General features: G+C 50.0%; 2 protein-coding genes across 5 annotated transcripts; both read right to left on the bottom strand.

Moving 5' to 3' along the window:
• Positions 1-57: 57 nt before the first annotated feature.
• PFDN5 (prefoldin subunit 5) lies at positions 58-3996 on the bottom strand. The gene is made up of 6 exons (XM_082741511.1): positions 3510-3996; positions 3203-3305; positions 2881-2912; positions 1871-1945; positions 1648-1753; positions 58-264 (listed from the first exon to the last, which is right to left on the bottom strand). The coding sequence occupies exons 1-6, from the start codon at positions 3579-3581 to the stop codon at positions 188-190; spliced, it is 465 nt and encodes a 154-aa protein (XP_082597637.1). The 5' UTR covers positions 3582-3996; the 3' UTR covers positions 58-187.
• A 606-nt stretch (positions 3997-4602) lies between these two features.
• On the bottom strand, positions 4603-27724 carry ESPL1 (extra spindle pole bodies like 1, separase). Of its 4 annotated transcripts, none has more exons than XM_082741460.1 (31): positions 27568-27724; positions 26983-27075; positions 25757-26815; positions 25365-25469; positions 25079-25199; positions 22208-22344; positions 21111-21304; positions 20359-20598; positions 19993-20137; positions 19748-19886; positions 19405-19544; positions 17261-17395; positions 15396-15515; positions 14753-14924; positions 14218-14346; positions 13928-14084; positions 13315-13424; positions 11118-12109; positions 10362-10701; positions 9994-10155; positions 9135-9348; positions 8844-9034; positions 7936-8063; positions 7678-7800; positions 6594-6749; positions 6314-6484; positions 6084-6188; positions 5806-5921; positions 5555-5638; positions 5223-5387; positions 4603-4966 (listed from the first exon to the last, which is right to left on the bottom strand). In XM_082741460.1, exons 2-31 carry the CDS (start codon positions 27061-27063, stop codon positions 4765-4767), a joined length of 6333 nt encoding a protein of 2110 aa, XP_082597586.1. In that variant the 5' UTR covers positions 27064-27075; positions 27568-27724; the 3' UTR covers positions 4603-4764. The 4 variants fall into 4 exon arrangements, with proteins under 4 accessions (XP_082597586.1, XP_082597587.1, XP_082597588.1 ...); XM_082741461.1 differs by having other exon boundaries at positions 27580-27711; XM_082741462.1 differs by lacking the exon at positions 17261-17395 and having other exon boundaries at positions 27568-27705.
• Positions 27725-27728: the final 4 nt, after the last annotated feature.

The following is a 27728-nucleotide window of genomic DNA, read 5'->3' as shown; positions in this document are numbered from 1 at the left end:
TCCACCACCGCCCTCCCACCTCACCAGTCCTTTGCTTAATGCAAGAAAAGACCAACATTCTGCCCAGCTGGCACATTTATTAGCATGAAACACGAGACCGGTCTCTTCCCGGGCCTCAGGAAGCCACGCCCACAAAGTCCCAAACTCCTGAAGCAGGGTCCCTCTGCCCCATTTCTGAAATAAGCTCTCAGGCCTTGGCAGTAGCCTGAGTTGCCCCCAGGGCTGTGAGCTGCTGAATCTTCTGGCTCATCATCTCCATGACAGCTGTGGGAAAAAAGAAGAGTCAGATCCTGGTCTGGAGCTTGGGGGAGAACCCAATTCAGGAAATGTGAAAAAACATTTAAAGACAGGTAGACAACCAAGGACAGTTAAAACTTTTAACACAGTGGGGGCGTCTAGGTGGTGTAGTCGGTTGAGCTTCGGGCTCGGTTTAGGCACAGATTGGTCGTGATCTCAGAGTCTTGAGATGGGGCCCCACCTTGGGCTCCCCATTCTGCTTGAGATTCTCTTTTCCTCTCCCCTCCCCCCACCCTGCTCATGCACTCTAACTCTGAAATAATTAAAAGACAAAACAAAACCAGAACTTTTAACACTGATCCACTGTGGGACACACTCACATGCACACACAGGAAGTGTGTCATGAAATATGATAGTGTGAAAGTGTCAGGAAATATGATAACCACTTAGACATAAAAATGAACAAAATACAGTATTAAATGTGTCAAACATAACTGTAGATAGATTTTTGCCTTCAGAACAGTGATCTCAATCCTGACTGTGTAACAGAAAGGCCTGGGGAGGTTTTTTGTTTTTGTTTTCCTAAATATTTTATTTGTTTGACACAGATCACAAGTAGGCAGAGAGGTAGGTGGGGTGAGGGGAGTGGGGGGTGGGCAGTGGGGCTTTATCCCAGGACCCTGGGATCATGACCTGAGCTGAAGGCACAGGCCCAACCCACTAAGCCGCCCAGGCACCCTTACCTGGGGAGTTTTTTTTTTTTTTTTTAAGATTTTATTTATTTATTTGACAGAGATCACAAGTAGGCAGAGAGTCAGGCAGAGAGAGAGGAGGAAGCAGGCTCCCTGCTGAGCAGAGAGCCCGATGTGGGACTTGATCCCAGGATCCTGGGATTATGACCTGAGCCGAAGGCAGAGGCTTTAAACCACTGAGCCACCCAGGCGCCCCTACCTGGGGAGTTTTGGAAAAAAAAAAAAAAAACACTGACCCCCTGGAATTTCCCCACCCCCATCCCCAAGTTGATTTAATTGGTTTGGATTGGACTCGGGCTTCCTTTTTAAACCTCCTGGTTATTCTCATGTGTAGCCAGGGCCACAATGACTGGTACTTAGGGTTGTATTTCTTTCTTCTGTGTTCATTTACATATATCATCTCCCCCATTCCATCCCCATTTAGATAGGACACCCCAAGAACAAAGATTATTTCCATCCTCTAAATTTCTCAAGCACCCAACCCAGCAATCTACAAATACTGGGTATGTAATGCACAGAATCTAGAGAATCCATCTAGACACCAAAGAGAAACACATGATTTCAATCTAGCAAAGAGGACACCCTCAGTTGATACTGGACTCCATGTTCTTTATCATGGAAGTAGAAAGGTTGAAGAGGATCCCTAGACCAACCTTACCCTGTTTCATGGCATGCTTCTCCTGCAGAGCTGGCTGGATTTTCTCCATTTGCTTGGTAAGGAAGTCTATCTTTCTCTTGAAAAAGTCCTTGGCATCGTCAGCTGTCTGAAAAGTCAGAGGTAAATGAAGAGCTAAGAGGAGACCCTATGCTGCACTCTAGGTCTTCCCCTAAACTTCCTTTCCCTGCTCAGATGGGCATCCACGTGGTTGCTTTCCACTCACCTTTTCTACATAGTAGCCTGTTCCCACATCGATGAGTACATGTTCCACATCATGTAGCTTCCCGGGGACATACATCTGAGAAGCAAGGATTAAGGGAAAACTAGCCCAGCAGGAGTGTCATGATTCCCTGTCAGCTGGCCTGCTTGGCTTTCTTTTCTAAAAACCTACAACCCACAAGGACTGAAGAATCTGGAGGCCTTTGAACCATACCTGTACACTCTAAATGGGAAAGGACAGAGAAGTTGGCTCCTTATGGAGACAATGGCAATATGCCAGAACACTCTCTTGCTCTGATCTCATCTCCTATCCTCCAAGCAGTTCTTACAGTTTTTCCCACGAGCCCCTCCAGAAGGACTAGATACAATATTTTCCCACTGCTGTAGAGTAGTAAAAGTGAACACCTGGCTTCACTTTCCATCAACATCCCCAATCACAAAATCACTAGCTAATTCCTGATTAATTTAATGCCCACTATTTGGCCAACCCCTACTACCCTACTTCTGTATTTCTTTTTCAGCCTGTCAGCTCTCAGACTACAGCTTACAGATGCCCTAAGGCAATAACTTATTCAAGTGAAACATTGAACGGGTAGCCAAAATCCAGGCTTCTTGGGAACAATCGTTTAGAAATAAGTGTTACATTTAAGCCAAAACTGAAGATTCATAAACAGAGCCCCCTTGTTTCTGTATCTTACTATTCTTCCATCGTTTAGGTCTTCTAAGTTATTAGTAAAAGTCTAAACCCACCTGTTTTTTCTTTGTATTAGAGAATATTCCCAAACCGCAGAGGGAAATAATCACACCTCAATTCTACATATCGCTTTGTGCTCACAAGGCATTAGCTGCATGTTGGCCCCAGACAGGGAGAGGTACAAAGAGTATATAAGAGTATTCTCAGAATCATGGGGACACTCTGTAGTAATCAAAAGTAATCCCATTCTTCCCCACCCCCAGGAAAAGGATGAGAGAGAAAAGGAGAGAGCAGCGTAGCAGTTTCTGTGGAAAGGATACAGAACTCGTCAGTGGGACGAGTAATTCTTTCCCTGTGAAAGCAATTAAGACAAACATCTGGGGAAGGTTAAGACGTTAAAGGGAGTTCCAATATGGCAGAGATAGTAAGAGAGATCTTAAGAACGGAAACAGGGGACAAGATCAGAGGAATGTCTTGTACATTTCAACTCTAGATGGACAACATGAAAGGGCTCATGTAGCGGTAGACAATATGTAAAGGTTTGGTTTCTCATCTCAGGTAAGGGCAATTGGATTAGAAGTCTGGACGAGAGTAGCCGGCTCACCACATCCCCCAGGTTGCCTTCACGCGCCTACCCCATACCCTCGTTGTTCTTGTTCAGCACGTTCAGACAGTCCTTGGCTTCCACATATTTGGTCTGTACCACCTTGAGCTGGGCAATAGACGTGGACAGGAACTCCACCTCCTACAGAGGACGGAAAATAGGGTCAGTGTCAGGGCTGGAGAGAGAGGGAGGCACTGCCGGGGAGGGGGCCGGTCCTGGGATAGGATGGGAGTTTCGGAGGAGAGGGGAAGCCTCCCAAAGAGAGGAGGAATGGGAGGCGAGGGAGGACGCGTGGGCGGGAGACATGTGAGTCGGGAATGGGGTGTCTCTGCCGCCCGTCCTCACCTGGTCCAGCTGGTTCTTGAGCATTTCTAGCTGCGGCAGGTTCAGCTCGCTGATGTTAACTGACTGCGCCATGTTGGGAAGGAGGACTAACGGAGCGGAAGCTGGCTCGACGAGCAACGCTCTAGCCGCCCTCTGCGCATCTCAATGGCTGAGCCAGGAGGTCTCGCTGCGCCGGACGTCTCTATGGTTCCCCCGCCCGGGAAGGGAAGGTAGAGCTGGAGCTTTTGGGAGACTTACATTGTTTTGGCGAAAGCAGCACATTATTTTTACAAAACCTCCCACACCTACCATAGTCAAATTGGAGCAAACAGGACTCCTACCCTCAGGGAGCTTAAAAATCTTAGAAATACCCAGTTCATAACCACAATATTGCAAAGTGATGTATGCTACCCTGTGCGGATGGTATAGTCCTAATGAATCACAGGCAAGGAAAAAGCCCGTGAAATTCACGGTCCGTAGCATCGTTAACGTGGTGCTTTGGGATCACACAGCGGAAAAGTCTGGTGGTGGAGAGAACGATAAGGAGTCACGTTATCAGCCAAGTACGACACAAGGCTTATTAATCAAAACTTTTACCGTGTGTTAGATGTGAGGGATAACACGAGTGTAAGATAATGTGCTTCCAAGGAATTTAACAGTCTGGTTGGGGAGAGAAAAACCATACATAAACAACAGAATCTGCTGCTAAAGTTCACGACCCTGAGTTTAACAGGCATATATGGGGAGAGAACAGTGGCCTTTTTTTTTTTTTTTTTTTTTTTTTAGATTTTATTAGAGAGGGGTGCCTGTGTGGCTCAGTGGGTTAAGCCTCTGCCTTTGGCTCAGGTCATGATCTCAGGGTTCTGGGAGCCCCGCATCGCATCGGGCTCTCTGCTCAGCGGGAGTTGCCCCCCCCCCCCCCCCCGCGACCCCAGCCTGCCTCTCTACCTGTGATCTGTATCAAATAAATAAATAAAATTTCAAAAAAAAAAAGTTAAAAAAATATTTTATTAGAGCACTTGAACTCTGCAAGCTCTTCTCACCACTTTATAGTACCACATAGTGGAAGGAGGCAATAATTGTCTTCAGATGTTCTCAGATGAACCACACAAAATGGGTTTAAGTACATCTTTATTATATCAAGGTTAAATCAAAGGGAAAGCCTTCATATAAAACACTGGGAAAAATCACTTAAAATATTTATCCTAAGGGTTAAATCCAATAGGAGGTAGAACAGTCACATGGCTTCCATTGGCGCTAGGACAGCTTTAAGAGGTCATCGCAGGCAGACAGGCAAGCCATATGCCACAGGTGCGGCCCCAATAAGGTACTTCAGTCGGGGAGCCTGGCGGGCCTGGTTGACGTAGTAGAGAAGGGGGGCTCCTGGGCCCGCTCCAAGCCAGCCCTGTAGCAGGGCCTCTGTGTACCGGTCGATGTCACGGTCAGTCACATCCCAGAGGTTACCCAGAAACAGGGGACTGGGAAAAGAGAAGGAAGAACTATAAAGTGAGAGCTTTAAAACAGAATGCATAGGCAGACATGACTGGCAGGAGTGGTAAGGAAAGAGAAGTGAGCCAGAGGGAAGTGCCCTGGTCCATGGTTCCAGGAGGTGGGGCAGAAGAGGACAAAGATTAACGACCCAGGCATGCCAGGGAACTAGAAGAGGAGGAAGTTGGAGAAAATGGGCAGGGGAAAGAACCTGGGTGGGAGCAAGGATGGGCACTCAGGACTCACCAGCCAGCCATGATATACTTGAGCACGATGCCAGCCCCTTCCAGCCTCCCATGCACAGCCAGGGCTGCGCTGCTGCAGCCGAAGAGCAAGGCCACCGCCCGGCAGCTCAGTCGGAGGACGGCCTGTCCATCCAGGAAGCGGGCTCCAGCCCCGTGCCCTGCATAGCTAAGGCAGAGGGACGTGAGAGGAGTCTGACCTAGCAGCATCTGGCCTCTGCCATGTCTCCAGGGCTGTCCCGAGTCAGCCAGTGGCTTTAAAGCCCGAAAGCAAACTATGGTGATGCCCTCTTTCAGGCCCGTCCATCTCCCCACCTCACCACCTAAAGCACTCACATATATAAATCATGTTCCGTCAATGCTGCCTGAGCTTGTTCTGGAGTTGGCACTTCTCCAACCACTCCTTTCCATCCAGCTTCACTGCAGGGAGAAGATAGGAGTAAGAACTGGGGTCAGCTGGCAAAGAGGGCAGAGGGAATCCTAGGGAGAAGGTGGGTCGCACCATTTGATTCTGTAGGAAAGGACATGTTAACCTCTTCTGTGGTCTCTACCCTCCCCCACCCCTTTCTTACTTTTACCCCACTGACCTGCTAAAATGGGCTCGAAATTGCTCCTCTGTGCTTGACAGGTTATTGTGCGGGTTCAGGACATAGAAGGTATTGCGTGGATCTACCCCTTGGCTTAGCACCGATGAGGCCCCAGACTGAGAAGACACTGGTGATCAGGATCCTGGTCTGGCCAGAGGGCCCAAGCTTCCACAAACTCCAAACCCCTTTCCACGAAGAAGCCATCAGTCCCCCGAGACCCTCTCTTGTCTTCCATATCTCCACCAATCAACAACCATTCCCCAGTCCCTGAACCCCACCTCTTTAGTGATGGAGTAGCTGAGCAGGAAGCGAAAGGAGGGCAGCCGAGTGACAGGCAGTGCTCGGAGGCTGGGCATGTTCTCCCAAGGCAGCTTTTGCAGGTCCTGGGCAAAAAGCACACTGGGCTTACTGTCCCCAGCCAGGCATACATGAGCATCAGAGGGGGCATGGGGGTGAGTTGCTGCCTACTGCCCACCAGACACCACCCCTCCAGCCCCTAGCTCCTTACCTTGTCCAGCACTAAGACAAGGTGCCTATTGCTTGGGACTATCTGACCCTGCAGACGTCCTGCTGCCTCACTCAGAAGCTCCTGGGCTCGTTCTGGCCTCGCTGGGCACAGCCCATAGGCCAGGGTCTGAATGTCCTGAGCAGTGAGGGTACTGGTGCCACTTAGCACGATCTAGAAGGGCAAGAGCGGTCGATGAGGGCCAGAGCTCCCATCTCCACTCAGTGGCCAGAGGAAAGAATTAAGTCCAACTTCCTCCCCTTTCCCTGATTTCTCAACTCACTTTCAGCAGAGTTGGGTCGGGATATTTCCAACCACATTCCTGTAGCAGCTGTTGGAGGCGGGATGCCTCCTGGGCAGGGCCAGGGTCCTCACTGGATGGCAGCAACAGTCCCCGCCAGCAGCCCAACACATGTTTCTCTAGGGAAGTGATGAGAACCTGAATAAGGAAGAACAGAACCTTCAGTCTGAGAGGGGAGCTGAGTTTCTCACCCATAGGCACCAACATTTTGGACATGGGGAAATGGGTTTTCTAATGTATTTGCCTTATATATCTTCCTGCCAGTTAAAAAGGCAAGAAGCTAGAGGGATGTCTCGGTGGCTCAGTGGGTTAAGCATCTGACTCTTGATTTCAGGAGATGGAGCCCCATGTCAGGCTCTGTGCTGGGCCTGGAGCTTTCTTCAGATTCTCTCTCTTCTCTCTCCTTCTCCCTCTGCCCCCTCCCCCTCCTCTTTCTATTCCTCTCTTAAAAAAAAAAAAAAAAAGGCAATAAGCTAGAAACATTTTTCATTTGCTGAGACTGTAAGATGATTTAGTACATATCACTATGTTTTGACAAATACAAATAGGTAGGTGATGAAAGCTAAACGCAGGAAGCTGATTCTTGGGCTTAAGTCCCTTTCCTTGTATATATCTTTACACATTCTGTTGCCATAACATCTTCAGGTTTTTGGCTCTTGTTGAAAGTCTTCCCCAGGAGACATCCTTTTTTTTTTTTTTTTTTTTAAATTTATTTGACAGACAGAGATCACAAGTAGGCAGAGAGAAAGGGGGAAGCAGGCTCCCTGCTCAGCAGACAGCCTTATGTGGGGCTCCATCCCAGGACCCTGGGATCATGACCTGAGCTGAAGGCAGAGGCTTTAACCCACTGAGCCACCCAGGCGCCCCAGGTAACATCATTAAAAAAAAATTTTTTTAATTAAAAAATTTTTTCTTAAAATATTAAAATGTTTTTTACTCCTATATTTCCTGAAAGGATTTGAGGTAACACACAGCACTGGCCTGCGACCTGTGAAAGAGAAGACACTGGTACCCCAGGGTCACTCCCAGGGCAGGCCTGACCCTACCCCACCCTGCCGACACACACCTCCATCCTATGGTCCAGTTCTAGCCGCCCTGTCCACCACTCTCGCTTGTCGGTACAGCTGCTGTTCTCTTTCTGCTCCTTCTGGATGGCGTCAAACTCTTTCAGGGCTGAACTCAGAGGAAGCTTTGGGAGATGGGACTGTGAGCTTTCTGCCGGTCCACATGCTCACCATTTCTCCATCCCCCAGCCCCAGAATCAGAGTAGCTTCACCAGAAGCCTACCCAAGCCCAACTTTGCTTGCTGGCCCGACAAACCTACCTTGTTCTGGGCAGTGGGGATCTGCACAGTGACTGGGGGACTGTCTTTTTCCAGCCGGGTCAGCAGGAGGGTGTCGCCCACAGTTCCAGGCTGGAGCGTCGCCAGAGCCAACACACACACGGTTACTCCTGACACACAGAACATACCCAGGATCATTTCAGCTCTTACAAGGAATTCCCGTCTGTCTTCTACACTCAGTTCCCATCTATCACTCAGGACAACTCCAACTCCAAGAAATCTTATCTTCTCACTAGAGTTCAAGGTGCTCTCCCTTGCCCTAACAGCACCCTGTGGACAGAGAACACATCTTGTACTTCTTTCTGGCCCTGACAGAAACAGAAGTTCCTACACAGAGGGAGGCACTCAAATCATCCATTAATGGGCTTCATGTTAGCATAGTGAGTCTCCGGACACCTGAACTTACCCCTGAGGAAAGACACTGAACCTGCTAAGAACTCAAAGTTGAGGTTTAAATTTTAAAAAGGGCAGGGGGGCGCCTGGGTGGCTCAGTTGGTTATGCATCTGCTGAAGGGAGTTCATAATCCCAGGATCTGTCCTAGGATCAAGTTCCTCATTGGGCTCCCCGCTCAGCTGAGAGCCTGCTTCTCCCACCCCTCCCTACTTGTGCTCTCTGTGGCTATCTCTGACTCTCTCAGATAAATAAATACAATCTTCAACAACAACAAAAAAAAAAAAAAAAAAAAAAGGGAAAGAAAAAAGACTTCCAGATTTAGGGTAGTTCTCTTTGGTGAGAGTAACAAAATGACTACTCAGTGAAAAAGTAAGACATGTCCTTCCATAAAGGTGACAGAAATCTATGTTAACTAATGCCTTAAAGTTCTCCACCTAACTCCTTAGTGAGAAGATGCAGACAAGGACAGAAGAGCCACCGGAGCCTGCTACTGTACCACTGGGGATCAGAGCCAGGCGCTCCTGGAAACTCTCCTTCTCCAGCTCAGGGAATGGGGCAGATCCTGCAGCCTGGAAGGAAAAGAGGTGCTGGATGCGGGCCAGGGGGACATCTCCAGGACTCTCCTGAAGGCTTAGCCTCTGCAGCTGGTCTGCCATTTTGAGTGATCCCTGGTGCTTCTGGGCCTTCCTGCGGACAATGCAAGTGGGGGTGAGTTTCCCTCCTTTAAAAATCTGGACTCTCCCTTCAGTCTACCCCAGCATGGGCCTCAGGGATTGTGGCCACTCACCTGAGCTGCCTGTGGAGGTGGGTGAGCAGCTGGTGGCGACAGGTGATGGACACAGACTCAGTGACAAGGCAGGCAGTAGCATAGGGATCCCGTTGGCCCAAGCACAAAGCCAGGAAGCGGCAGAGGTGAGCATAGAGCCCACTAGGAGGGCAGTGACTAATGCCACGGAAAGCAGTGGTCAGTAAGTCCAAGATGGAATTCAGGGTAGACAGACCTAGAGGAAGGTGAAGATACTTGCTATGGATGAGTCCCATACTTCTTAGCTGGTAGAACTTTTCACGAAAGTTCCAGGTTTCCAAGGCCTGACCTCCTCTCCCACTTGGAAAATAAAAGCTATCATTTACGAAGAGCAATGTGCCAAGTGGGACTTACGCAACTTACATCAACTCACTGCATCCTCCCAAACCCGGTTTTACAGATAAGCAAACAGAAGCTCAGAGAGGCTGAGTGACTTGCACACAGCTAGTGGAGAGAGTGCTGGGAATCTTAACCTTGGTTCAAAGGTGACCAGATCTAGGTGGGGATCCAAAGACAAAATGATGGACAGGCTAAGAGGGCATCAATATCAAGAGACCAAGAGGCTGGGCTCCTGGGTGACTCAGTCAGATAGGTGTCTGCCTTCGGCTCAGGTCATGGTCCTCTCAGGGTCATGATCTCAGGGTCCTTGGATGGGGCCCCGCATTGAGCTCTCTGGTCAGCAGGGAGTCTACTTCTTCCTTTCCCTCTGCCCATCCCCTCTACTCATGCTCTCTCTTGCTCTCAAATAAATAAACTCCTTATAAAAAAAAAAAAAAGAGAGAGAGAGAGATCTAGCCTCGCCCTCTCCAAGTGAGCAGACCCAAGTGGTCAGCATATTCACCAATGGATGCAGGGGCTGAGGGGAGTCGGACCCGAGGACCAAGGTCCTTGTCTCTCTCCTTTTCTGGGCATGGGATGGGCAGCTCCTCTTTGCTGGAATCACGTCTCAACACCTCACATTCTCCTATGGCAGTACCAGGTCCTGGAGCTGGTGCCTTCCCACCTGAGGAGACAACATGATTTTTTTAAGGCTCCGTCCTTCTGCCATTCCCTTTGTTCTTTCTAGAATCCAGTCCCAGAGCCAGGAAAAAAAAAAACAACAACTTTATTTCTGTACTATCTTTGGCTCCCATTATTTCTTGTGCTTTGGTCCTGGGGCAACCCCCCAAAAACGCATGCAGCTTCTCCCTCCCACCGTTACCCTAATACCGGAGGTGGACTCTTCGTCAGAGCCCCTGAGGATCTCAAAGCTCATTTCCATCTCATCATCAGTCATTTCCTCCTCGGGGATGGTCCTCATGATCTCAGAGCCCAGCTCCTCACAATGTACTGATGTCACTTTCTTGGCCCTCCGGCTCCGGCCACCGAAGCCAGGTTGCCTGGAGCCACTATCTGGGGCTGCCACCGAAACAGTCTTCGAGCCTGAGCCTTTCCTCGCCCGGCCCCGGCCCCGGCCCCGGGAAGCAGTGCTGCGTCTCTTGGACTCCTCTGCAAGTCGTGCCTCAACTGAGATAGGGTCTTCCAAGTCACTGTCATCACTGAAGTTCACCTGGGATGGGTGGGAAAGTGGAGGGAGGCGTTAGTGACAAGACATCTGCCAGCAGGTGGCACTGCAGAGGCACATTCACAGAGGCCTTGGGGGAAGATTAGAAATTAACCTCTCCACCTTAAACCCACCACACTCCATCAAGGGCAGGGACTCTCGGGTATAGAAGGAGACAGAGGAGGGAACAAAAGATAAGGGGGAAGGATGAAAAGGGAAAGGAACCACTGTGTTAAGGACAGCTCCCTCTGTCTGAAACAAAGGTAGACCTGGCTCTCTCTGGAAGACATAGGGATCCTGCTGCAGTAGAGCTAAAGGTCCCTGCAGGCCCTGGGAAGCCATTCCACAGACACCTACTCTGCAAAACTCTCCAGAACCACCCCACCTGACACCACCAGCACCCAACCACAGTTCCATCTCACCTTGAGGCGCGTCTGGACCCTCTGTTGTACCCTCGGGGCCTTGGGAACCTCAGCCTCAGGCTTTGTAGTGAGGATTTCCTCAAACACAGTGAAAGGGACACGGGGGCCTGCTGGCCTGACCTGGCCTGGGGGCTTAGGTGTACAAGGCAGTCCTCCACCTTCCAGACCTTTCAGAGAGGTATTATGGAGGGATGGGGTAGAAGAAGAGGTTGCCCGTTGACGCCCTCTTCCAGAATGTTTCTGGCTCCGAGGCTTTGAAGGCTCTGAGCCTGGGGAGGGTTTTACAGGTGGTGGCTGCCAGCCCCAGGAGCTTGCAAAGAGTTGGGCAGTGCAGGAACCGAGGCCAGCCAGCTTTGCCAGGGCCCGAATCAAGAGCAGGCTGGCTCGCCAGGGCTCCAGGTAGGGGACCCGTGCTGCCACAAACTTCAGCCCTGACTCCAGGACCTTCCCCAGGCTCTTGTTTGATGGCTGGCTCAGGCCCTCCAGGGCCAGCTGTGTGTAGGCCTGAGCCAAGATCTCATCCAGGATCCTCGGGGCAGGGGAGAGGTGCGCCATGTGATTCAAGGAAGTTTGTAGAGCTCGGGTGAGGCGCTCAGTGGCTGCAGGGCAACCCTCCAGCACGACCTGCAGCAGATCCAGACCCTGGGCCTCATGGCCTGTGGCCAGCCTCACCCCTGCTGTGACCAATGCCCAGCGCAGACAGACTGCGGAGAGGATGGGGCTGGCACACAGCATGCAGTCACACGTGGGCAGGTGTGTCAGGAAGCCGGGGCTGGGCTGGGGCTTCATTTTCAGTTGAGGGGAAGAGTTAGTGGAAGGGGCTATAGGGCCAGGCTCCTTGGGTACAGTGGCTACCAACTCCAGAGCTGGGCCTCTTAGGAAGGGCTCCTCTTCTGGAGGCTCCCGTGGACGATGGACCCGGGCCCACTGCTTGCCCTTCTGCAGATGGACCTTCTTCACAGAGTCCAGGCCCTGGGCTGGTCCACCAAACTCTGGGGAGAGTGCAACCAGAATTACAAAACTGGGAGAGGTGCTGCCGAGTACTTCCTGATCTATCCCTGGGCCCAACTCCCTCATATAGGTGTTAGTGTATGTTACTTGTATGTATTACTCTATGAACATACTAAATATTATCACAGCTTGTTATTTTTTCGATAAAATCCCTAATGTTTTCTTCCCATTCCAAGGAGGATTAACACAACCCACAAAGCCCCCATATCTGCAGCTGAGATGGCTGCATGGCTCAGGACAGCAGGCCGGCACCAGTAGGTCTGTGTCTCAGTCCTGGCTCCTGTCCTTAGCTAGGCCCATGATCTGGCCCCAAACACTGAATTTCCCGACTTCCTCATTTTACAAATGAAAGAAAATCTATGTGACCACCTGACTTTCCAGGGTTTTGTGTGGGTCCATGAAATACTAGAGGTAAAAGTGGCTGATAAGAAAAAATGTTCCAGGGGCACCTGGGTGGCTCAGTGGGTTGGAGCCTCTGCCTTCAGCTCAGGTCATGATCCAGGGGTCCTGGGATCGAGCCCCAAATCGGACTCTCTGCTCAGCAGGGAGCCTGCTTCCCTTCTTCTCTCTCTGTCTGCTTATCTAACTACTTGTGATCTCTGTCAAATAAATAAATAAAATCTTAAAAAAAAAAAAGGAAAGAAAAAATGTTCCATAGACTATTTTACTATTAACTTAAGCTCTCCCGAGACCTCTACATTTGTGCTGTCCAACAGAGTAGCCACTAGCCCCACGTGGCTACTGAGCATACAAAATGTGGCCAGTGACAGGGAAATGAATTTTAAATTTTATGTGAATTAAATTTAAATAGGTAGCAGCACCTGGCTTGCTCAGTCAGTGTAGCATGAGACTCTTAATCTTGTGGTTGTGAGTTCGAGCCCCAAGATGGGTGTAGAACCCACTTAAAAGTAAAAAATTAAAAATTAAAAACTAAGTAAGTGCAAGTAGCCAAAATGTATTAGCACTAAAAACTAGAGGCAGGTAGGGTTAGTTGTGGACAAGTCATCTGAAAGAGGGAAACCAGCGATCTGAGTGATATAGAAGGAGCTTTGCCCAGAGAATCGGAAGTAAGACTCCGATTTCGAAGGGCACCACACTAAAACATACAAAGGCGTGTTGCAGTGTGTGGGGCCGTCTCGCCACCACCTGTGGGTGCAGGGGGTGGGGTGGGGGCATGGCGGCTCACCTGTGCAAGACTCGAGCAGGAACAGAACTTGCTGCAGGTCCGACTGGCAGAGGTCAATGTCATTTCGCGCCAGCTCCAGTTCCGCTTTCAGCACCAGGAACAGAGTACACCTTGTTGGGGGAAGAGATGACAACCAATGTGTAAGCCTTTGTTTTCCCAGAGTCTGTCTTTTGGCCTCTCTGGCAGGCACAGCCCTGGCAGTCTCCTAGCCTCTGAAAGGCCTCTCCTGCCTCCGGCTGAATTCGAGGCTGCCCGAGGAAAACCCTCTATACTGCTTTTGCATCCCAAGTCATCCTTGCATACAAGGACAGGATTTCCCAGGGGAAACAAAAAAAGGATTTTGTGGGCAAAGGGATTTAGGGAGACACGTACACTGGATCTCTCTTTTGTTGAGTTATAATGCTTATGAGCACACTAAAAGACCTAAGAAATCTTATAGGAAATAAAAATGTCTAGCCTTGGTTAACTCAGCACATCCCACTTCCTTACCATGGAACGTACTCTCCCAACCCGTCCAAACAGAACACATTAACCTGTGGAAGAGTCTGGAAGCCCAAGGCCCAGCGTGCGGGCACCTGGACTCTGGACTTGGCCTCCTCCTGCCTGTACTCACTGGCGTGGCAGCTGCAGCTTCGTCGTGAGTTTCAGGGCCTCCAAGCAAAAGGCCTTGGCTTCGCTCACACTGCCCAGACGGCCCAGGTGGGAGACCAGCTTCTCTGAGCAGCTCAGCACCTCTGTCAGAACCTGCCATTTTTGTACCAGATTTTCACCTGCCACAAAGGAGAGAGACAAGGCCGTCGTCACTCAGTTGCAGCCCGGCCCCTCTGGAAGCAAAACTGGCCGAACCTCCCTCCATCTAGCCTGCTCCTGCCCACAGGGCCTTACTCTCTGCCTCAGACTCACCAGAGTCCAGAAATGGCGTCTCCACAGCTGCCTTCTGAATTGAGAGCACATCACTGCCCATGAGGAGGAGGATAATGCTTCGGAGGAGCTTATGGGAGTCGATGAGGGCGATCTCTGGTGTCTGCCAGCCTGTGGGGAGGAAGGGGTGGCGGGGGGGTGGGGGAACAAGAAGGGAGATGAGGCAGCCACAACTGTTACCACTTTCACCTTCTAAGGTACCAAATGCCAAGCCTGCTGCCACTCCTCCTTCTGTGCCTAAGGCAGCAGAGGGACTCAGTCACAGAACTCTTTCCCTCAGACCACACAGGGCCTCAGAATCCTTGTCAGAACAGCATTCTAGTCAGGTACAGAGCGGTCAGTCAGGGAGCAGGCAAACAGAAACTCATATGCTACCCTAGGCCTACCCCAGGCAACCTCTGGGTAGGCTAGTTCACACAGGTGGAACACCAGAGGTGACAAGGGCTTGAGAAGAGCCAAGAATGGACAGGCCACCAAAGGGGATCACAAAGGGCCATCATCCTCTCTATTTTTTCACCTTGGGCACAGAGCTGCTCCCTCAGGGAGGCTGAGAGGCTGTCTGACGAGAGGCTAAGGTAGAATGCCACCAGTTGCAGGGCCTGGACACGAAGCAAATACCAGGCCTTGGATGACCTCTGGAGGGTAGGGTCCCGAAGCACAGACAGCAACAGAGAGGCACCCTCAGTCACCTGGGAGATGAAGAGGGCCAGAGGAAAGTGATGAGTGAATTCAGGTCAGCAATTCAGAACTTAAAATGCCCCTGCAGATCCTCTGGGCCAGGCATGGCTTTTGAGAATGATCAAAGATGTGGAGAAAACTGTAGCCTGACAGGACATAAAACTTGCTGGTTTGTGAGAAAACTCAGGTCTTAGGCATCCTAGTTGATTTCTACTCTAGGGCTCCAGTGCCTTCCCAAGGTCATTGTCATCCTGGTTTCTAGTCACAGGACTAGATTGTGTGACTGAGGAGACTGGGAAAGAATGGGAAGGACATTCCCCTCTCCTTTTCTAGAGGAGCACTGGTGACATTTCATTGGAGTGGGCAAGGCTGGGAAACAGCCCTGCTTCTCTAGGTCAGGAATATTCTTCCTAGCTCCAGGGAAATCTCCAAAAATCCTTCCAATACCTGGGGACTTTGGGGATTAAGAAACTGAGAAATACCTTCTGGTGAACACAGTATAGTTGACTTCGAAGTAGGTCACAGTTCAGTGAAAGGAGCAGGTACGTGTCAGTGGTGTGATCGAGAAGTTTCAGGCTTGAGTCTGCCTCTTCAAGGTGTAGCTAAGGAAACAATCATGGGGTATGTGAGCAGGCTGATAAAGAGAGGCAGCCAGGCTTTTCAAATTAAAGTGGGTTAAAGCACAAGTGAGATGCAGAACACATGTGACGGAATAGGAAATTATTTCAAATATTATAATCTACATAAGAGTTATTCATTCAGGGGCGCCTGGGTGGTTCAGTGGGTTAAGCCTCTGCCTTCGGCTCAGGTCATGATCTCAGGGTCCTGGAATCGAGGCCTGCCTCAGGTTCTCTGCACATCGGGGAGCCTGCTTCCCCCTCCCCCTCTACCTGTCTCTCTGCCTACTTGTGATCTCTCTCCCTGTCAAATAAATAAATGAAATCTTAAAAAAAAAAGAGTTATTCATTCACTAAAATGTTCAGTTAGTATCTTTTGGTTAACCACTATGCTACAAAGACATAGCTGAATAAGAAGTAAGCAGGACTTGGGACGCCTGGCTGGCTCAGTTGGTGGAGTGTACGACTCTTGATCTGGGGGTTGGGAGTTCGAGCCCCAGGAGACATTACTTAAAAATAAAAAATTAGGGGCGCCTGGGTGGCTCAGTGGGTTAAAGCCCCTGTCTTTGGCTCAGGTCATGATCTCAGGGTCCTGGGATCAAGTCCCGCATCGGGCTCTCTGCCTGCCTCTCTGCCTACTTGTGATCTCTCTCTCTGTCAAATAAATAAATAAAAATCTTAAAAAAAAATTAAAATTAAAATTAAAGGGGCACCTGGATGGCTCAGTCAGTTAAGCAACCTACTCTTGATTTCATCTCAGGTCATGATCTCAGGATCTTGAGATCAAGACCCACATTGGGCCCCTCACTGGGTGTGGAACCTGCTTAAGATTCTCTCTCCCTCTGCCACTTCCACCACTAAAAAATTTTTTTAAAAATGAAAAAAAAAAAAAAAAAAAAAGGAGTAAGTAGGACTTTCAATCCAATACCCTGCAGTGCAGTAGGGATGCAGGCCCGCCTTTTGTAATCAGGACACGACGTCATTAGTGGTATGGGGACCCAGGGAATGTAAGGGATTCTGCCCTTTTAGAAGAGTACATATAAAATACTCCATGAAGGAAGGGACAGTTGAACTAGGCCTTGAAAAGAAAGTAGAAGTTGGCTGAATAAAAAAAAGGGGATAGGGGAAGTATACTTAGGGTGGAAGGACTAAGACAACCAAAGACAGGAGGCATGTACAACACTGTAAAGTAACTCGTGTGGATAGACATTAAGTTCCAGTGTGGGGAGGGGGGTGGTAGTGAGAAAAAGAAGATGTGTGATACCAAGCAAGGAGTTTAGACAGCATCCTTCAGGTAATGGAAAAACAGTGAAATCCTGATGCAGAAAGACAAGACCAGATCCAAAAAGATCATGTTAGCAGAAATTTAGGAGACAAAGTGCAGAAGGGAGAAGCTGGGGGGCAGGGAAACCAGCTGGGCATCAGCATAGTCCTAAGCAAGCAGAGAAATGGCAACCAGGGCAAGTGGTGGGAAAATACAGGATTAGAGGCCTATTCCTGGGGCAGGATCTGTAAGACTTAGCGAACAATGGTTTTGCAATGAGAAGGAAAGGCGCTTCCTCTTCCCACAGCTGCCTCCCAACCACTCCACACTTTACGATCCTCCAGCAGGATGTGGTGGTTGAAGGCAGGGAAGATGCCCATTTGGTATCTTATCTTCTTTGGGAAAAGATGCGTCACTAAGGCCGGTTTTCCCCTGCAGCTCCAGGCTTGGCTGGCTGGGCACTCACCTGGGCATAGTGGGGACAGCCAAGGGTCAGCAGCAGCTGGGCGGTGTGGCAGGAGGCAGCAGTGGCCTTCGCATGGTCCTCCAATCTCTGGGAGACGATCCGTACAAGCAGGAAGACCTCTAGAGCCTGCAGGGGCTGGTCATCAAGGAGCGGGAAGTTTACCCACTCCTGCTCAAACCTCCACCTAGACCATACCAGACCTCGGCTCCCCAGCCCTTGGAGACCTCAGAGCCTAGATGGAGTGTGGCTCCAGACAGAGCAACTGCCAGCCACCCTCAAGGAATGGGAGAAGAGAGGAGCGAGGGAGCCTACCATCTACCCTCCTGTCTGAAAACGTAGGTGCCAGGGAGCATCAATGGCTAGGATTTATTGGAAGCTTACTCTGGGCTAGGCACCATGCTGAGAGGTTTACCTGGGGAGGGGATGGGCAGAATGGGTGAAGGGGATCAAGAGGTACAAACTTCCAGTTATAAAAAAAGAAAGTTGTGGGGATGAAAAATATGGCGTAGGGAATAGTCAATAACGTGATAACGTTGTATGGTCACTACGCTCATCGTGGTAAGGACTGAGTAAGGTGTGGAATTACCAAACTGCTGTGTTGTGCCCCTGTAACTAATATAGTATTCTTTTTTTTTTTTTTTTTAAAGATTTTATTTATTTATTTGAGAGTGAGAGAGAGCATGAGAGGGGGAAGGTCAGAGGGAGAAGCAAACTTCCCATGGAGCTGGGAGCCCAATGTGGGACTCGATCCTGGGACTCCGGGATCATGACCTGAGCCGAAGGCAGTCGCTTAACCAACTGAGCCACCCAGGCGCCCCTGAAACTAATATAGTATTCTATGTCTGTTATACTTCAATTAAAACAAGTTTGATAAGATGAAATCAGAGAGGGAGACAAACCTCAAGAGACTTTTAACTATAGGAAACGAACTGAGGGTTGCAGGAGGGGTGGAGCGTGGGGGGATGTGGACCAGGTGATAGGCACGTGATGTAATGAGCACTGGGTGGTGTATACAACTGATGAATCACCAAACTCTACCTCTGAAACTAATAATACACTGTATGTTAGTTAACTGAATTTAAATTTAAAAAAAATTTTTTAAATTAAAAATGTGAAGGAGTGTCTAGCTTGCTCAGTGGGAAGAACATGGGACGCTTGATCTTGGAGTCCTGAATTTGAGCCCCACATTGGGTATAGTGATTACAAAAAAAATAAACTTGAGAAAAAAAAACAGAAATGAAACTTCAAAAGTAGGGGGCCTGGGTGGCACCGTTGTTGGGCTCTGCCTTTTGCATGGGTCATGATACCAGGGTCCTGGGATCGAGCCCCCTGCTTGGCAGGAAGCTTGCTTCTCCCTCTCCCACTCCCCCTGCTTGTGTTCCCTCTCTCGCTGTGTCTCTACCAAATAAATAAAATCTTTAAAAGAAAAAAAGAAACTTTAAAAGTAGAGTCATAATAAAAATATCAAATTGTCAAAAAAAAGAGGTTCATGTTCATCAACTCATTTAATCTTCGTAGGGTCTCTAACCTGAATTTTCTAGATGATGACAGCCTAAGAGACTATGACTGACATGGGCTCAGCTGCTTGTCTGAGTTCCCATTACAGGAATGCCATAGAGCAAACACTCAGGTCCAGGGCTGAGACAGCTTCCCCCAGTCCTCATGCTAGAAATATGGCCTAATGGCCGCAGGAATAAAGGTCCTTTATGTGTCATGTCCTTTTTCGGATGTTCTCTAATGTGGCGGCCAGCAAGGAGCTTCAGGAAGTAAAAGTATAAAATTGGGCCTCTTGGTGTCTCTGTATGTTTCTGAGCATACAGGTCTCAAACTATCTAAGAATTAACAATAGTTATTGCTGACACTTGACGATTTGGCTCAGGCACAACACATGTCATCTCACTGAGTGCTGATGACGCCATGGTATAGTACTATTATTGTCCTTGTTTTAGAGATAAGGAAACTGGGCTTAGGAAGTTAAATCATTTGCCAAGGCGAGTTACTAATAAAGGATGGAGCTTGGATTTCAACTTAGGGAGGCTGGTGGTAGAGCCCGCACCGCGTTCCATGGCTTCTCAGCAGATTCTCAGGCCAAAGAAGGGGAAGGAGCTAGGCTTCTGGGCCACATTAGCACCCTGCCTGGTTACCTTTGCCGACAGCTGATAGAGGGCTGCTAGGGTCTGCAGGGAGGTCACTGTCTGCTGGAGACACCGGACGGCGGGCGCCTGTGTCTTAGTAAGCACCTCCTTCCAAAGGGCCAGGGCTTGGTCCAGGCATTTGGACTGAGCTAGAAGTCAGAAGAAAGGGACCAGCCATTCTCTCAGCGTGGGCTATCTGGGGAGAATGCAGCCTTCTTCAGTCCACACTCTCCCCTCTGTGCCCACCCTCCCACTCTATGGACCCACCTCTCCCTCACTCTGGGTCCCCATTCTGCTCCGGGGAAGCCACCGGGGAGACCCTAACCCCCCACACTGCATTCCCAGCCCTTACCAGCATCGGTCGCGAGGTTGAAGGCGATGTTACTGTACAGGAAGCGATCTTCCTGCAGTTTATCTTCATAGTTCAGGTCATTGACTTCAAATTCCTCCAGGTGATTAGGGGCCTGGGCTCTCCGATCCCGCTCGATACCCTGGATGGGGAGATGAGGATAAAGAACAGGGCAGGCGTCCGCTCAGTGTGAGCCTGGGGCACATTCTCCCTGGACCAAGTTCTGCATACACAGCAGCCACACTTACTTCCTGCATCTTGGCCTCCAGAGTACAGATGTAGAGCCATAGCAAGGCCTGGGCCTTATCATCCAGAAGCTGATCCTTGGCCTGGGGCTCAGGCCTCACAGACTCCAGAAGCTGCAGGGCTTCCTGGACAGCATCCAGGGCCGAGCTGGAGGGAGAAGGGCACAGAAGCTGGGCCCATGACAGATAGCTGCCCAGCATCCTGAGAAGGGCCTTCTGCAGGACAGCCGGCCCCACCCTCTGATGGAGCTCCTGCGGCCACAAACTGCAGGGGATGCTCAGGGACACAGCGAGGGCAACAGCCCCTGAAGAGGGTCAGAGGACCTAGGGCAAGGAGCAGGAGTGGCATCCCCGACTACTCTTCCTCACCAGTTGGTCTGTTGGGCAAAGTCGTGGTAGCAGAGCACCTGAGCGAGTTCCACCAGGTGGGTGGCTCGAGCCCAGGCTCCCACTGGTGTCTCCTCAGGGCTCAGTTCCAACAGGTCACAGATGACATTGAACCGCTCCTGCCCCGTGTCTGCTCGCACAGCCTTATAGGCCTGGAGCTCCTCCCTCAGCAGGAACACCAGGGTCTCTGGGTCCCAGCCGCTCAGGCTGTCTCGAAGAGTCCTGAGAGAAAGCAGGCCCAGCACCAGGTCAGGGAGCCCATGACACATGGACCCTCTGCCCCATACCAAGGAGCCCCAGCCTTGGCTTGCTGAGAGATTTGCTAAATTTTCAGTCCTGAGGGTGCCTGGGTGGCTCAGCTGGTTAAGCAACTGCCTTTGGCTCAGGTCATGATCCCAAAGTCCCGGGATCAAGTCCCACATCTGGCTCCCAGCTCCATGGGGAGTCTGCTTCTCCCTCTGACCTTCTCCTCTCTCATGCTCTCTCTCTCTCAAATAAATAAATAAAATATTAAAAAAAAAAAAAGTTTCCAGTCCTGAAAGAAAGAGCGCTGCCTGTTGCCCCTGCTTCCCTAGTACCCAGCATATCTGCTGGCCTATAGTAGGCACCTGACAAGTAACACTGACAGCAGGAGTCAGTGCCTTTTCAGATGGAAGGCTGACCGAAACCACATATACCAACTGCCATCCTTAGACAGGGAGCAAACACAGTTGCCTCTCTCCCCACCCACTCACCTCAGCTGCAGCTCCTTGTCTCCTGCTTTGGCTGCGTCCATCTTGACCCGAACCCAGAAGGTGACTGGCTCAGCCATGTGCTGGGAGCCACAGGGCTGTAGGGCTGTCAGCCATAAACTTACCATCTTGCAGCCCTGGGCCTGTTTACCCAGTTTCTTCAAACTCTCTCCGTGTAGCCGGAAGCACCGGTGCAACTGGCCAGAGAAAGCAAACAGACCAAACTGCGGCGAGGGACCCATGAGTCTTTAACAGTGGGTATGTGCCCACACTGGTACACACACCACAAGGTGGGCCTTGGGCCCCAGCCCTGGCCCAGAGGCAGAAGACACCCAAGCCCTAAATGTCCAGGACTCCCAACCAGAAGCTTCAATCCACACCCGCCACATATTTATGTCCACAGCCCTGAAGCTCTGCTCCTCTGCCTGTAAGCCCTCTCCCAGCAAGTCAGCGCCTTCTCCTCGGTCAGAAATGCCAGGCCACTGTTGACTTCTCTCCCTCCCTCACAGCCAGTCACTTGCCAGATTACTCCTGGACTTCTTGTACCCATCCACATCTCCCCATCCCTCAGGAAGCTGCTTTGGTCAGATACCCACCCTTCTCTGCCTGGGCCGCTAGAGGGGTGCGGGGGCCCAGCATCATCCTTGCACTCTGTTCATTCACCACAGTGATGCCGGAGAAACTCCAACTGCCAATCTGGTATCACGCCTTCCCTTCCATCCTTGAGAGGCTCCTCAGCCTCACTCAAGATGAAACCCAAGGCCCTCCACCCCCTATGGCACCTACCAATCCCAGTCAACCCATCATTTCACGGGTATCCCGGCAGTGGTCTCACTCTGGCTACTTAAAGGACCTCACAGGGGAACTCTGAAAAATTTCAAGTGATTCTAGTGTGAAACCAGGTTGAGAACCACCAGCCTGGGACATGGCTAAATACAAAAGGTAGGACAATGCAAAGAAATTAATAACAGTACAATTAATAACAGTACAAGTGGGGAACACTGCCCCAAGTACTGGTCCCTACTACAAGACAATGCCCCGGCCAGGATCTTTCATGTCACTCAGGTCACCAACATTAACAGCCCTTCCTGCCCTCGTACCTTCTCAGGAGGCACCTTGGGATAGGTGGCTGGCTTCGCCAAGCCCAGGTGCTGACAGAAGGGCTCAGAGATGGCACAGGCCTCGGCGTACAGCTTATGACTGTAGAAGCTGTAGGCCAAGTTACTGGTGTAAGAGGCTGCGGGAGAGAGAGAACAGTTAGCAGCCGAAGAGTTCTCACTGGCTTTTCTGTAGGAGAGATGGTAGAGAGGAGCTCAACCTGGGGTCGGCTCAGCAGCTTCCAGATCAAAGAGGAACCCCTCTTGCTGGGGGATTAGAAAGGGGCAGCTCTCCCCTTCCTGCTCCAAATAGGCCCATGAGGTCTGTTCTGGTAAGGCAAACCCACACCAGCCAGCCCTCGGTGCTTATTTATTAAAAGGGCCCAACACAGGGCCCATCTCAATTCACATACCAATTTTTGTAATTTATCTTGCCCCAAAGGGCAGCAATTTTGGGGAAACACTCTGGCCTGTCCCTTACCTCCTTCCACGGAAGCCACCCTAGTAGGCTCCTTGCTATTCCTTGCACACACCAGAACAGCTCCTGCCTTAGGGCTTTGGCACTGGCTATTTTTTCTGCCAGGGATGTCCTTTCCCAGGCGTCTACATGGCCAACTTCATCACATCCTCCAAGTTTTGCTCATGTCACCCTCTCAGTGAGGCCTATTCTGACTACCCTATTTTTTTTTTAATAATTTTTAAAAGATTATTTATTTATTTGACACAGAGAGAGATAGATCACAAGTAGGCAGAGAGGCAGGCAGAGGGAGAGGGGGAAGCAGGCTCCCTGCCAAGCAGAGAGCCCCATGTAGGGCTAGATCCCAGGACCCTGGGATCATGACTGAAGCAGAAGTCAGAGGCTTAACCCACTGAGCCACCCAGGCACCCCCCTATCTGATTTTTTAAAAAGATTTATTTATTTATTTATTGTAGAGAGAGAAAAAGCATGAGTGGAAGGGGCAGAGTGAGGAGAGAATCTCAAGCAGACTGCACTGAGCGTGGAGCCCGACATGGGGCTCAATCTCATGACTGTGAGACCTGGACCTGAGCCAAAACCAGGAGTTGGATGATTAACCCACTGTGCCACCCAGGGGCCCTGTGACCACCTTATATTAAATGGTAACTTGCTAGCTCACCCACCCTGCACTCCTAATTCCCTTTCTTATCCTGCTGTACTCTTCCTTTCCCCCCATATTTCTTATCATTTTCCAACATATTGATAATTCAATTATCCTATTGCTTATTATCATTCTTCCCCAACTGGAATATGGCTCGATGAGGAGGGACCTTTGTTTTGTTTACTGATACACCCAAGTACTCAGGACAGTGCTTAGTACATGGTAGGTACTCAACAGATATTTGTTGAATGAATAAAATTTTCCTAAATTTGAGTTTATACAGCTTCTTGGCTGTGAACATGGATGGTTGGGAAAAAATTCAGTCTGGGAAGAATTTTCATGCTAGTACTTTTCGTGACTCCTAATCATATTTTCATCTCAGTGGGTAGGTTCAACCACTGAATGCATGAATATGAAAAGTTCCCCAAAATCTTCCAATGACAGAACTCACTGGGTTTGTATAACTTAAAGGGCCATGGTTTTTGTAAAATGAGGGGGAAACTTCTAAGTCTTGTTCTTACTTTTTTTTTTAAAGATTTTATTTATTTATTTATTTGACAGACAGAGATCATAAGTAGACAGAGAGGCAGGCAGAGAGAGAGGAGGAAATAGGCTCCCTGCTGAGCAGAGAGCCCGATATGGGGCTCGATCCCAAGACCCTGAGATCGTGACCTGAGCCGAAGGCAGAGGCTTTAATCCACTAAGCCACCCAGGTGCCCCTAAGTCTTGTTCTTACTTGACCTAAATGTTAGTTACAAAGAATGTTCACTTTGTAAAAAATCCATCAAACCATATATTTATGATCTTAGTACTTTTGTCTGTACATTTCAGTCAAAAGGGTGAAGAGAAATACGCGAATTGTTTTACATATACATGGTATCTCTAAAACAACACCTAAAAAATTAATATTTGTTACCTCTGTGGAGGTGAACTTGGTAATCAGAATTAGGAGTGGGAAAGGGACTTTCAACTACAGGCCTTCTTGTGCAATTTAATTTTTAAAGCATTTTTACATGGTTCTTAAAAAAAATAATGAGTTACAAACGTTCATTAAAATTTAAACAGAAGAGGGGCACCTGGGTGGCTCAGTGGGTTAAAGCCTTTGCCTTCAGCTCGGGTCGTGACCCCAGGGTGCTGCGTTGGGCTCTCTGCTCAGTAGGGAGCCTGCTTCCCTTCCTCTCTCTTTGCCTGCCTCTCTGCCTAACTTGTGATCTGTCTGTCAAATAAATAAATAAAATCTTAAAAAAAAAAAAGATTTTATTTATTTATTTGACAGACAGAGAGAGATCACAAGTAGGCAGAGAGAGAGAGAGGGAAGGAGGCTCCCCGCTGAGCGAGAAAGCCTGATGTGGGGCTCCATCCCAGGACCCTGGGATCATGACCTGAGCCGAAGGCAGAGGCTTAATCCACTGAGCCACCCAGGCGCCCCAAATACAATCTTTAAAAAAAAAAAATTTTTTTTTAAACAGAAGAAAGGTCATAAAGTTGCATATCAGGTATAAACATTTTCATGAAAGAAACACCAAATCATATTTCAAAGTCAATGGGGAAAAACTTATATCCGCTATTATAAGTTAGCCTCATTACTTCTCTACTGCTGTTAAACATAGGCTCACTTGGGCTTACATTTTTTTTTTTTCAGTCCTCCTTAAGCCATAAGGAGCCCCCAGGATAGTTAGAACCATCCAGCAAGTGCCCTGTGTTGGCCTAGTGAGTGATGACCATCCCCCCCTGCCTCGGGACCCCAGGTACTAACCGGTCATGCCCAGATAGTCAGTCAGCTCTTGGCCTGACAGGCCCTTTAAGGCCTCCAGCATCCAGACCACAGTAGATTTGCAACTTTCCACTAGCTGGGCCAGGTCGGCCCTATCAGCTACCTGAAGGGAAAACAAGGGTTTGCAGATGAGAGGAGAAAGAGTTGGGTCTAAGCTGACATCTACCCCACCCCAAGCCCAAAGCCAAAGCCATCTCAAAGGTCTACCAAGCAGAGGAGCAACCCCAGACCCCAGGCCTGTCCAGGAGTTTGGATTCTCAGACTGTACCTGACAGCCTTGTGCAAAGTCATAAACCACCGCAGTGTAGAGGTGAAGTCCCTGAAAATGCATCTGAACTAAAGACTGCTGCTGCTGGGAGGCGTCCCCACAGACCTGAGGAAGAAAGGCGTTGGTTTGAGCAGCTGAGGTAAAGCGTGAGCTCCAAGGTGAAGACTGGCCCAGTGTCCCAGAGAGCAGACTCAGCCCAGGGAGTAGAAAAGAGGAATATAAGAAGGGCCACTGCCCTCTCAGGGTAGACTAGGCTGCTGGTGGGTGGGCTAGGCATAATCCAGAAAGTGAATTACCAAGGAGGGAGCTAGGGCTTTCAGATATTACCAAAGACCTTAGACTGCCCGTCTGCAGAACTACATTCCCACCCTACCTCTAGGTCTTTAACTCACCCCATCCTGCAGCTGCCGGAGGAGGGAGAAGTAGCCTCTGAGAAAAGCAAAGAGGCCCAGAACAGCATCAGGTCTGTAGCGCCTCTTGATGCCTCGCTCCAGGCCAGAGAGGAAGAACTGGCAGCTGTCATACAAAGCCCGCAGTGGGGGTGACGGTGCCTCCACACTGTCGTTCAGGAGAGCCGATGCCTTGATCAGAAGCTTGGCCAGTGCCTGAGATCCTCCCTCCCCAATCTGTAGCAGTTGAACTCCAAGCTGGCATAACTGGAGGCTGGTGGTCAGACTGGTGTTCCTTAGGTAATTATGGGCCTTCTCCACTACCCTGGTGGCCCTGGTATGGTGGCAGCTCCAGCAGAGGCGACGGCAGTGTTCCAGGGTGAGTTCCAAGAGACAGAGGGCCCTCTGGGGAGAAAGAGCACCAGGAGAACACCCTCCCTCGCCCACCAAGGCTTTGATCACATGCGTGGAGAGCAGGTCACCGAGGAAATCAGCATCTGCTTCATTCAGACCATGCCCAGTGGCATCGAATAGCTGATGGGCAGCCACCACTCGACAAGCTGTTGGAGAAGCAAAGTGGGGAACCTCACAAGGGGTACTTTCATCCTCTAAGAGCACTAGAAAGCTCAAGGCCTTCAGCCGAGCTGAAAGTGCAGCTTGCCGTTCCTCCAGGGCTTCTGCCACCTTCCAAAGCAGAGAAAAGCTGCCCCGAGCCACAGCCTCGTAGTCCTGGGGAGCAGCTTGGCGGGAGCACTGCACCAAACAGGCATGGAGGGGCTGAGCGAATCGGAGTGTGGCGTCTGGGATTCCCTGTGTGGCAATGTTCCGCAGAAAGATGAAGAGAATTCGTTCCAGGTAGAGAGGTGAGCGCTGAGGGGTGAACACCAAGTAGCCATTGCAAGCCAACTCTGCCAGTTCCAGCAGGCTCCCCAGGTGCTGAGGGCAAGCCAGCTTGGCCATCAGCTGCTGGTTGCAAGCCCTCAAGATGGCATCACAAGCTTGTCTCCTCTCGGCATCAGATCGGCAGCCAGGTGAACCAGTTGGAAGCTTGGACAGGAACTCCTAAGAGGAGAGGAAGATGTGATTGGGACTACCAAGATAGTGAAAGAAAACTAGAAATGAGGTTGCTCAGGAGAGGATCTCCTATTAACCTATCTCTTAAATAAGACAAAACCAAAACAGCTCATCTTGAGAAGCCAGGTGTATCCAGAACTAGACATCACCCCTACCTTGAAGTCAGGCAGCAATTCTTCAGCCTCCTTCGGGTTGCTTAGCAAGGTCCCAAAGTTGATTCCTTTGAAGCTCCTCATGGCGTTGGAGGGCTGGGGGAAAGGAGAAGGATTAGAGAAGGCGGAGAAGATTCTAAATGGAGTTAAATGGAGGACAGGAGAAGGGCTTGAAGGCTGCCGAAGGAGGCCAAAGAATCCCATCAGAATCCTATCGGGAGGGGCCGCCTGACTGCTCAGTTGGTGGAACATATGATTCTTTATCTCGGGGGTCTGGACTTGGAAAGTCCCACCATGGGTGTGGAGGTTACTTTAAAAAAAAAAAAAAAAAAAAAGGAAAAATCCTCTCGGGGAAAAAAAAACACCATGCCAGGACAGTGGGCTCCCGTTATAAACGGACGCTTCCGCCTTTCCTTCCTCCGGGTTGATCCCAGGTTTCACTACCCATCCCACCACCCCAACGCCCCACACCTGAGGCCTCCACCGAGTTCTGCGCCCACCAAGACGTCCTGAGTTCTCCCAACTTTCTCTCGCAGAGCCGCCTCCACCTTTCCCTCAAGTCAGCGCCGGAGACCCTCCCCACCTCACCTTGGCACGTACACACGTTTACGAGTCCCTCAGGCCTTATTGCCCCAGAGGTCTTCCTTCCCAGGTCCAGGACTCATATGAGTACTCCGCAAGGATCCAAGATGCAACCTTCGTTTTCCGCGCCAGCCCCCGCCTTTCAAATATGTCCAGTCACCAATCAG

The sequence above is a fragment of the Mustela nivalis genome, assembly GCF_964662115.1.
Source record: "Mustela nivalis genome assembly, chromosome: 7".
NCBI lineage: Eukaryota > Metazoa > Chordata > Mammalia > Carnivora > Mustelidae > Mustela > Mustela nivalis.
Note: the sequence above shows the minus strand (reverse complement) of the source record. Positions and strands in the feature narration are given on the sequence as shown.